General features: G+C 41.2%; 1 protein-coding gene and 2 pseudogenes across 1 annotated transcript; 2 read left to right on the forward strand and 1 right to left on the reverse strand.

Moving 5' to 3' along the window:
- Positions 1-511: 511 nt before the first annotated feature.
- Positions 512-1,881, forward strand: LOC149103912 (uncharacterized). Its single transcript, XM_089272442.1, has one exon. The coding sequence runs from the start codon at positions 663-665 to the stop codon at positions 1,626-1,628; it is 966 nt and encodes a 321-aa protein (XP_089128568.1). The 5' UTR covers positions 512-662; the 3' UTR covers positions 1,629-1,881.
- A 73-nt stretch (positions 1,882-1,954) lies between these two features.
- Positions 1,955-3,136, forward strand: LOC149103913 (uncharacterized; annotated as a pseudogene).
- Positions 3,137-6,261: 3,125 nt separating this feature from the next.
- Positions 6,262-11,063, reverse strand: LOC149103914 (uncharacterized; annotated as a pseudogene).
- Positions 11,064-11,829: the final 766 nt, after the last annotated feature.

An 11,829-nucleotide genomic window follows, 5' to 3' on the forward strand; every position in this document is an offset into this window, starting at 1 on the left:
GTAAAAAGAGGTTAATTCTTGATTTGCGCCATGTCAATAAGTCATTAATTAAACAAAGCGTTAAGTACGAGGACTGGAAAATTGCTATGGCTTATTTTGCGAAAGACGCGTACCTGTTTTCCTTTGATTTAAAAAGCGGTTATCACCATATCGACATTGCGCAAGAGCACCAAACTTTTCTGGGGTTTTCATGGCGGGCGTTTGATTCTATTAATGAAGTATTTTATGTTTGCACTGTGTTCCCGTTCGGTCTTTCCTCTGCCCCTTACGTTTTCACAAAGGTTTTGAAGCCTTTAGAAAAGTATTGGAGAATACAGGGTCTTTGTATAGCCATCTTCTTGGACGATGGTTGGGCGATTGTTCAGGATAGAGAAAGTTGTCGCACTAAGGCCCTAGCTGTAAGGGGGGATTTGTATAACGCGGGTTTTGTCGTTAACGAGGACAAATCGGTATGGGAACTCACCTAAGTATTGGACTGGTTGGGTATAACCTGGAATTCTGCACTGGGTACTTTATAAATTGTAGAAAGAAGAATTCTTAAGGTCATCAATACAATTGATCATATTATTGAAGCCGATTTCAAAGTGTCTGCCAGAGAGTTGGCCTCCTTCACAGGTCAAATTATTTCCACCGGGCCTGTAGTTGGTAACATTGGCAGGATAATGACAAGACATTGTGTCTTGTCCACCTTGTGCAAAGATAACTGGGATTCTATATTCCGTCTCGACGATTACTGCAAAGAAGAACTGTATTTTTGGAAGGAAAATGTGGTTAATATCAACTCCAGGTATTGCTTTGTAAGTAAAGATCCTAGTTATGTTGTATATTCGGATGCCAGTGCTACCGGAGGTGGAGCAATTATTGACTTTAACAATGATTTTGTGTGCCACAAAATGTGGTCGGAGAACGAGAGAGTTCAAAGTTCAACGTGGAGGGAGTTGTCTGTTATTGAGTTTTCATTGCAATCATTTGCCTCAGTGTTAGAAGGATCACACGTTAAGTGGTTTACTGATAGCCAAGCAGCTGCTAAGATTGTTGAAGTGGGCAGCATGAAATTAGGTTTGCATAAGATGGCCCGAAGGATTTTTGATATTTGTATTCGATCGGGGATTCATTTAGAAGTGCAATGGATCCCTCGCACTTCGAATCAGCAAGCTGATTATATAAGTCGTTTAATTGATACTGATTATTGGCAAATTACTGAAGAATTTTGTCTTTTTCTTGATAGCCGGTGGGGCCCGCATAGGGTTGATTGTTTTGCCAATTATTATAATCACAAGCTCCCCAAATATTTTTCGAGGTTTTGGAACCCCAATACTTCGGGTGTTGATTTTTTCTTTCAGTCTCTTCGAGGAGAAAATTGCTTAGTAGTCCCTCCAGTTGGTATCGTCCCACGCGTATTGCATTATTTGAAATCTCAGCGGGCCGTTGGTACGCTCGTTGTACCTCTTTGGCCTTCGGCTCATTTTTGGCCCTTAATTACACACAAGTATAGTAGTTATCTTGTGGCTCACAGTATTGATATCGGGAATGAGGTTCTAACCCGCGGAAGAAACCTTAATTCGCTCTTAGGGTCTGGTCTTTTCACAGGAAATATTATTGCCTTTAGATTGAAATTTACTGAGTAATTTATTGGACGGCGTGTCCATTAGCCTAATGATTATTTACATTTGGTGGCGCTGGCCAAAGCAATATGTTGTTTATCTATGTGGCACTGGCCTAATTAATAGTCTGTCATTTCATGTGGCGCTGTCTTAAACAGCGTATAGTTGATTTATGTGGCGCTGGCCCAATCAATGGTTTTTGATTTACGGGGCACTGGTCCATTCAATAGTCTATCGTCTTATGTGGCACTGGCCCCAACAATGATCGATTTTTATACGGCTCTTTTTTGTTCTTTTGTTACATATGTTTTGTTCTTGTCTTTCTAGGTAATCTTATCAAGTAATTCCTGGAAAGGGTTTCAACCATTTTCTTCAATCAACGTTTATGAGGTTTTAGAAGTTATGTTGAAGTCCAGGGCGGATACAACTACTAAAGCCTACGTTCGCGTTATTAGAAAGTTCTTGGAGTGGTCTAAAAGTAGACATTTCAACATGCAGTTACCTTTTCCCCTTAGTGTTGTTTCTCTATATTTATTTGAAGTTCAGCAGTCTTGCACCTCTAGTTCCTCAGTATATTTTAGCCCATGCTGCCCTTAAATGGTTACATTCTTTTGTCCCTAGTTTGGATCGTAATCCTTTGGATAGTGAATTTTGCAGGAATATTATCGAATCTGCTAAACGCCAGAAATCACAGCCAGTTATGAAAAAGAAGCCTATTACCACAGACATCATAAGGAGTATTTTAGATATTCATAACAAGAAAGATGTTAATTTAAAGAATCTTCGTATCGCTGCGTTATGCTCTTTAGCTTTTGCAGGATTTTTTCGTTACGACGAATTATGCAATATTGTTCCTAAGCATATTGAATTTCACAGCGATTATATAAGAATCTTTATACCTCGTAGTAAGACAGATGTTTATAGGGAAGGGAATTTCGTCTTTATTAGCGCATCCAGGTCTAAGTACTGTCCTGTTGGTGTTTTACAACGGTATTTAGATTTATCTGGTATTGACTTATGTAGTTCTCTCCCTTTATTTAGACCGCTTGTTTTTCACCGTAGTAGTTCTAGCTATACCCTGAGAAGTGGAAAGATTTCTTATACTACTTGTAGAGGCATCTTAAGGGATACCTTAAGTCAGCTGGGCCTCAACCCTAGTGATTATGGTCTTCATAGTTTAAGATCCGGTGGTATTACATCTGCGGTACGTAATAGTAGTAACTCGATTCCAGAAAGACTTCTTAAAATACATGGTAGATGGAAATCTGATTCTGCCAAGGATATGTATGTTGAAGAAAGCCTTGAAAACAGGTTACAAGTAACTAAGTATTTAGGTTTGTAATGCATTATCGAGCGTATATTAATTTCTCCATACAGTAGTGTGTAAAAAATTGTAAAAAAAAAACAAACAAACAAACAAACAAACAACAACAACTTTGTAATTTCTTTTTTTTTTTTTGCAGTCCACTCTGTATTAGTAACTATCTATCTTATAATAAACTGTTTTGGATCCGCTTGCGCATCCTACCATATTTCTCGCGTGATTTGTTTGTATTACGGGAATTTAAGGGTGAAATGATTTACGTTCGTTTGAGCGAAGCGAATTAGAACGTAAGTAATATAACTTTATACTGGAACAATTTAGATCAAGTTTTTTTGTGTGTGTTTGATGGCACTGCCTTTAAATGCTCAATTCAGCCAAGACCAAGGGAAGTGAACCAGTTTAACCTCAGAGCAGTATAACATTCTATTTAAGCAGTTTAACAGTCATTTAAAATTCAAATTCCCTATCTAGGCAAGTCATGTGGAAAATATCTTGCGGTGAGATTGTTTGCATAATGCGTTCAGATTTCAATATTCGTTATTCAAAGTTTAACGGTTAAATAAACAGCTCTGGCTTAGTGTTCTATCCCGGGGTTTAATCGAGTGTTTGATATTTATAATAAAGCCAGTTATTATTAACAGAAAGTAAAAAGCAAAATGGGGCCCGCCAATAGACCATTTTTAATATATCGAAAATGACCTATTTCTGGTCTCACAAAGTAGCACCGGACAAGCGGAGAAAATTAAGTGGGCCAGCAAAGATTTCCATGCAAGCTGGAATCAGGTTCTAAAGTAACTAACAAAGAGGTAAAAAAGTAAGTCTGCAAACGAGCCAGTGGCCCATCAGGCCGGAGATTATAGCGATGGGCTCTAACATGAAGCGACTGGGAATACTTCAAATTTTTCGAAACCACAGTCAGTACCTTCGTGGGCGGTATATATAATTTAACAAAGCGAAAGCCGTGCAGAAGAGTCTGGCGACCGGATGAGGCAAGATCTAGGGATATGGGAAGATCTGGGACTAGGAGCTGAGAACGACTTTATCGTACAAGTTAAGACATTTTGGAATTACCAAGGTGAGATGTGTGTTCTACGCTTGGGTAGAGCTCCTCTAGATCCTGTGTGGAAACCAACAGGCTTTGACCACATCGCGCGCAATTCTAAACAATTTGGCTCTTTTTGCTAAGAAGCCCGTGAGGTTTGGTTTCCCTGGAAACTTCATGTATTAGTTATGCATTGAACTCACTATCTCTTTTCCCATTGGCCGAAAACGTACAGTGAATTTTCGAAATCTACGCCTGAGACGTCATCTAGCTGCAGATTACACAATAATCATGTCACGTATGACCGCGGTGCATGATTTCTTAGAGTAATCATGTCAAGTTCGTGCGCTTTGTGTTGCTTGCCGTCAGTAAAAGTAAGTAAGTCAGTAAGTAAGTAAATAAGTCAGTAAGTAAGTAAATAAGTCAGTAAGTAAGTAAATAAGTCAGTAAGTAAGTAAATAAGTCAGTAAGTAAGTAAATAAGTAAGTAAGTAAGTAAATAAGTAAGTAAGTAAGTAAATAAGTAAGTAAGTAAGTAAGTAAGTAAGTAAGTAAGTAAGTAAGTAAAAGCAGCCAAACTTTGCGACTTTCCCTGACTGGTTTATATGCAAATTTCATCTCTGTGACATTTGCACTGAAGCCGTAAGGCAGAAATTGAAACCTTTCTGCCGTGATAAGTCTCTCAGTTTAACAACCATCATTGCGTATTTGACGCTCCGCTGAGGTTGGACTGATTTTGGACCACTGATCCTGATGCAGATCATCCCAAATGAACGCATCCTCAAATCCATCCAAACCCATCGACGTTTCTTTGATGTACCATGATCTGAGTGATCTTGGATTACTGATTAAGAGCAATCGTCCCAAAATTTCGCCTAGAGGTATGCAAAATGAAAAAATCGAAAATCCCCAAACTTTGCCAGGATACAGGTCTGGATGAACTACTTCTAGAAAAAATACTGTAAGTTCGATTAGATTTTTATTTTACGCGAACGGCGACAAAATCGGTTTGGCGGCTCTCACATCAGTTTCACGAGCTCCAAATAACGCATTATTTGAGCTTCGCTTAAAAATAAACAGAACGGTAAATCTGGCCATTGAATATCTTAATGAAAAGAACACATGTTTACGAACAGTCTGAAATATTATTTGTCCGATTCCATCGCAAACTGAATTTTTGGGCGATTTTTGCTTTTCTTCAATATTTCACTCATTTTGGCGGACAAAAAAAAGGCGAAATTGACAGGGTAAAATAGCACCTTGGTACATGGCATGGAGTTACATCAAGTTAATCCAGCGAAAGAACAGGGTTTCTTCTTCAAATAACTGCAATAAAATTTTTGGGCTACTAAAAAATGCGAAATTTTAGGGCGCCAGACAAAAGTGGCACAAAGGACAAAACACGCCATTCCTTGTCACGCAATTAAGGGTGAAAAATCAACAATGCACTCGTGGAAATGACAATAGGCCAGTTTTTTGATGTAAAATCGTTACTATTCCAAATAAAAAGCTTCTTTCTATTAATATTTGTCCTGTCTACTGCTCAGGTTGCCTGAAATTTAAACTTTTAGCGATTACATTTCGAATCAAAATACAAAATCCTCATGTTTCGAACGGCCGAGGACGGATACAATTTGTAAATTGTAATAAACCGTACAATCGATACTTTGCCGTATTTATACTTCAATTTGAGTATTGTAGTCAATCTGTACATACCATTTACCAGCGCCAAGCATGGACTGCATGTGTATTGGCTTCACAAGTTGTTGCCGTTAACTGCCAACCGCTGCAAAACGGTGAGAATTGCGTGACAGACTACTGAACGCCCATGCACCTTGTACGTGTTCAAACCCTATTGTCCCTATCAAACGGCCACCCTTGGGGAAATGGATTTTGGGACTTCGATTACCGGCCGCCTAAAAGGGGTGGCCGTTTAATACGTGGCCGCTTAATAGGGGTTCGACTGTAATTAAAAAAAGTAGTCGTCACACTTCCTTTATTTTTTTGTACAATTTTGTTGCGAACCTCAATACTGGAATAGTTTTTTCCTATTTTTGTTTAATAATTATTTTACAAGATACGTCTACACCTACTCCACCGCGCTGGGCCTGTTAATCATGAACGTCCTGACAGATTTGGTGGCTATAGGCTATTAGTTGTTAGCTATTAGAAGTTGTTTTGTGACCAAACTAGTGTGAAAAACTAAAACTAAATGACGGAGGCATGGGTAATGGGTCTGTCGACCCTAATTGATGTATGTGACATCTGAATGTACACAAAAATTTAAGACAGTTATGCACACGAGCACGATCTGACGAACTCTTCAATTAATTGAACATACGGCTTTTTTAGCCTTGGTGGAAGATTGTCAATTTCCATTTCAAAGTGGCTGCATATTATGCGCAAAATAGGGACGCTGAGCTTGGTTAGCTTATTTCTTGCATACAGCTCACAGAGATTGTATGTATCGTAAGTGATCGGGTGGGTCAGCCGACATTCTTCAAGAATGTGCGCACGGGCGGAGGAATACGCCTCTTGCTCTGCAACAGCTTGACCGTCCCACTCGTCTGCAACATCGTGACTTCCTTGCCTGAATTTTGCCGCCATTCTTGAAAAATAAGATTTTATTTGCTGTGGCGCTAGGAATTCATCTACAGTGAATCTGCGGCTCCCGTCTTCATGTTTTACATGTCTCATATCTTGAGCCACCTGTGCGGGGTCTGCTTTGAATCCTGTCTGTTCTCCTATTTTAAATTTCTCGTCTAGGAAGGCCTTCTGCTTAGCACTGAAACGGGCAGCCTTCTTCGTAGATCGCAATGCCCAGCCCTGCGGTAACGCCTGAACACTTTGCTCCGAAAGCTCAGAACCGGTAATGAATGGCTGTGCGCTTGATCCTTCCTGTTGTTTTTCAGCGTAAAGAATCTTTGCCTTGTCGAGAAGGGAGTGTCTTTCCTCTACAAATTTGCACTTGCCACAATGCATATGCCGCTCCAGGTTACAATGGCGCTGAAAAGTACTCACGCATCCTTCAACTGGACAGGAAAAAAGACCAGCGTGCTCGTTGTCAGCGGGTGCAATGTTTTGGTCTCCTTGAACGGTGTTTTCTGGATTGTCTTCAACAGGAAACCGCGTGTTGTCAAACAAAGAGACGTTTTGGAAGTCTCCAGGAGAAAAGGGACTCTCGGGGAATACTGAATCCTTCACTGAACCCATTTGGACTGACGAAAAGAGAGCATAAAAAATACCTAAACAAGACAAGACACGAGATTTTGTTGCATTTTGTGGCAATGGCATTTGAAATAAAAGCGCCTTCAGTAATAAGGGTATAAACCGAACCTAAGATTCTTCAAGTAATTACATTAGCGGTAACCCTGATATATTACGAGCAGCCCTTACTTAGTCCTTCGAGTGTGACGCGAAAAAAATGGGCGCGAGAAAATAAAAATTTGGTAAAAGTAAGCAAGAAATATATATATTTTTTACCTTGCAACTGAGACCATGGTATGGTCTTTCCTTCTCCTACATCAAATGCCTTCCATACAGTCAGACATTCCTCTCCATAATGGAAATTATTTAAGTTGCTCACTCCTTCCAGTTTCCCCTGCAACGAGATTGGATGCTGCTTTGTGGAATCAATCAAGGTAACTCGGACGCCTCTGACACCACCATGAGATAGAATAGCTCGTTTCAGATCATCCGCAGAGATTACATCATGGCCTTCATTGGTGTAGCGAAGAACATGTGCTTTGATCGTTGCTGCTCTTCTGTCGCAAGGACCCTTACCGCCTTGTGGGTCGCTGAAGTCCACTCTCTCAACTTTGATATCAGTCGCTTCTTTCATAAGTCGGCAAGCAGCTAACATGGTGAAGCTGTGGTAACATCCGGCGTTGTCTTGTCGGAGAAAGGTAGTCTTAATCTCCGGATGTTCTTTCTTGAGTTGTTGGAGTGTGTGTCGTATGATGCTGACCACCACGTTGCTGTCTTGACTGCAATTCTCGACTATGTGAACAAACGCTTGGTGCTGCAGCTTGTCGGCAATCTTACGGGCAACAACACTAATGTGCCAAGAAATCCCTCTTTTGCCAAACCGTCCCTGTACTTTTGTGGCAGGAACTTCATGGCCCAGTCCTGTGTAATGAGAACTGAAGACGTTTCCAGGTTTTCTAGAAGGCTCGTTCTTGCCTTGTCCTGCTGAATTGATCTCAACTGATGAGCTTTCCATGATTCAATTGCCTGATAGGCTTGTTGAAGTGTGTACATCAAGTCATCCCGGTCTTCGTCTCTCAACTCGGAGGATCTTAATAAAGACTCAATTTCCATCATTATGGATTTCAGCTGGTCACAAGAAGGACAGCACTTGTCACGGGAATGGTCACACGCCACACGGAGACAGTCCTCTTTAGGGTCACTTAGAGCGTGCGTGCTGCAATCATCTGGAACGTGTGAGGCTGCTGTAATATGGACCTTAACCATTTAAGAAAAATGTGACAGAAGATCAGTATAAAAAATGATATGTTGTACAGTGTATATACACACCATGAAAACGGAACAACAGAATACTTCACACGCGTTTCCCTTTTTTGAGTTCCCCTTCATGCAGAGCGAAGGAGTGCTCCGCCATAAGCTATGAGCTATATTAGAATTTGCCATCCAAAGATTGAGGATTTTTAGCTGCGTTACCATGAACTAGAGTCAAAATATTAGCCATTTTGTTCGAAATGTCTTGAAGGGGTAAAAGCTTCTAAAAGAGCCACGAGAACGTCTGTATTGATCTCGTTTTGACTTATTTAGAGACATAACAATGTCCGGTATTATGATTGATTTACTTTATAATAATAGACCCATCTTCCAGTGCTGCCCGCTGTCCCGAATTCAGTTTAGAGTTGTAACTGCTTTGTTCTGGTCGCTTGGAGTAAATCTAAATCTATTTAGAGCTGATTCCATACGTTCACGGATGTATAGTTCGCGCATTTCGGAGGCAAGGTAACACCTTATAACAAGTATCTCGTTCCGAGTGAGTACCCTGTCTCCAATAAATAAGTAAACTCATTTCCCTACTTGAATGACTTACAAAAAAAATGAAGCATGCATGGCAATACTTACTTTGTAGTCTGTTTTGAAGTACTGTTTTCCCTCCTTCAGTGCCTGCTGGCATCTAGGGACCCACTGTCTCTCACCCAGTTTTTCAACAATTGCCACCAGATCGTGGAAAGCTTTCGCTCCCTCAGCAGCAAACTGAAGTAGTCCAGTCCATGAAGTGACTTTCTCACTGTGGCGGTACATGATGACAATATACGCAACATTGTCGAGGTGCTGAAAGGTGTGAAGTTGGTCTCCAAGCAAAACTGACGATACTGGTCAGTTATTCGCTGAGGAATCATAGATCTAATGGTATTCGGAGTTTCGAGGATCTTGCCGTTTGTTAAGTACAAGTAGCGTTGGCCAAATGGTAAATCTTGTACAACGTGTGCACTAGTTATGAAACACAGGAAGTGATCTAACTGTGATTCGTCCACACGCATTCTTGGGCTTTTAGAGGCAGGTAAAGGAACACCGCGCCCGTGGTGGATTGTGTGCTGTCGTGCAGTTTTGATTCGATACTCAGTGATGCCTGGTGTGAACTGCTGGATTACTGAATATGGAATCAGATCAGCTTTTACAGACAATATCTGTCGGCGTGTGTCCCAACTATTGGCGTTCTGATATGTCTCTGCTAAGGCTTCCAGTTACTTCTGATCGGCTGAAGTTTGGGGTGTTATGCACAGGGATGCTTCCACTGACTGTGAACTCTTCAGTGCTTGCCACAACGACGCTGGGTTTCCAGGAGAGATAACCTCCAATGACGCCACGAAAGCATCTTTTGCTTTCGAGATGCGAACATTCTTGGTGCGTAGGCTTAACTGATCCCAGCTCTTTTTGGGTTGATTTATAGTTCCTTTGCCGCTGACGCTAAGAAACTCGTTTAACTTCAAGCGACAAAGGGTCTGGTTTTCATAGTTGCTGGAGGAATCACTGGCGCTGCTAGTATCAGTACTTTCTGTTGTGTATTGGCTGTCATCTGATGTCACAATTGATAGGTTTCTCAGAGCCTGAGACAGTCCAGTGGCGCTTTCGTTTTCCTGAAACAAAATGAATTTGAATTTGAAAATATATACCGAGGAGAAAAAACACACACGCACAAGAAAATGCAATATCCCAAAACAAACTTGTGGCCTGCGCATGCGAGCAAGGTCTCTGGGCAGCTTGCCGGGCAGAGTGTTAGAAGTGTGACCTTGTCAGCACAAGGCGCAGTCGCGAGGAGAATGGGAACGAGATCCGCATTCCCGCGCGAAAAACATTTCCTTCCCGCGAGCAATAAAGCCACTTACGCAGGCCAGGTGCAGGTAGTAACATAAATGATCTGCTTGTAGGCTCGGCCATTACATTTACTAGGTCACTTTCTGCTGACTCCAAGGGCGATGAAATACCCTTTGTTTCTTGCTCACCCGCTTGTGGGATCGCGGCGATCTCCTTAGTTGAGACAGTTGACATGGATGGCGCTTCAAACTGAGTGGATTTTGACTCTTTGGTTAGAAACGGCCGACAGCGCTTACAAATTCCTGGAAAGAACAAAATTAGGGCAATAAATAGACAAAAACATGCTAGGTCTAAAACAAAAATTCAGGTCAATGCACTGAAAAAAAATTGACTTACGCGAAGCAACTGGAACAAGCACAGAAGTGAGTCTATAAAGTAGCTGAGATTGTGGGATTGTGACTCCTCGGCCTCCTTTTAATTCTTTCTTCCTATGGACACTTCAGTCTGGCGGGACTGAACATAACTTTTTTTGACAACGCCATCTAATTCCATATGCATCTCGGTGTAGTGGACAAATTGACATTTTCAAATGATGCTCTTTTATCTCAAAAATCCCTGAAAATTTAAAGATAATTTACATGCGTTTATCATTCAACAAGGTGTCATTCGCGACTCAATTCATCATCAGTGATGTTTACCCAAATGTCTGGAAATCATTTCGTTTTAAAGTTTCACCCACCTGTATACCTTATATCTGCGCTGAGGGTTTCATAACTGCTACGCGAAATTCTGTACATCTGACTGGTAATACTTTCACGAAAAAACAGTTCCTTTTCGCTTTTACCAACAAGGTAAATATAATGCACTTGTCTCTGGAAACCCCCAGCCCCCAACCCGGGAAAACATGGGGCATGGGTGGGGCTTTGTGGGGGCTTTGACTCTCTGCCCTTCTCAAGGGAGTGAGGGATAATTCATTTTTTTTTCCCTTTGCATCCCCAGGGAGGCGGGGAATTAGTACATTTTGGCCTTTGCTTTGCCTGATGGGGTTGGGGATAAGAATATTTTAGTCTGTTGCCGTGTCCAAGCAGGGAGGAGTAACAGAAAGGTCACTCAACAACCCGGTACGAAAGAGGTCTGGGACGACGGCCTAGTAACGTGGATCAGTCATCTTCGCCTTGTGACGGTGAGTTTATTTGCATGCAATTAAACAATAATACTCATGTTGCGACCTCTTATTTTGCTAGCTAGTATTAGTAGTGTCCAGTGACAGGTGCGTGCATGACTCGGGGAAAAACCGAAGCAAAACTACAAGGCATTGCCTTACTTCAATAACCATCTCGACTTATTTCATTGTTTATACCTTGTTTAACTTCTACACAATTTATGAGAAATATTGACATGTTACTTGCTCTTGCCAGAAGAAGATCTTCCTCCGTTTGTAAAGTTGAATCAAAGCAGTCGAAAAACTTCAAATGACTCTTAATGTTTCTTCCGCATCTTTCTATCGTTTCACACAGAATTTATCGAATTGGTACTACTGCATCCACACGGCCCTCCAACAAG

The sequence above is a fragment of the Orbicella faveolata genome, unplaced genomic scaffold, assembly GCF_042242905.1.
Source record: "Orbicella faveolata isolate gen_17 unplaced genomic scaffold, um_ofav_v1 contig_35, whole genome shotgun sequence".
Classification (NCBI taxonomy): domain Eukaryota; kingdom Metazoa; phylum Cnidaria; class Anthozoa; order Scleractinia; family Merulinidae; genus Orbicella; species Orbicella faveolata.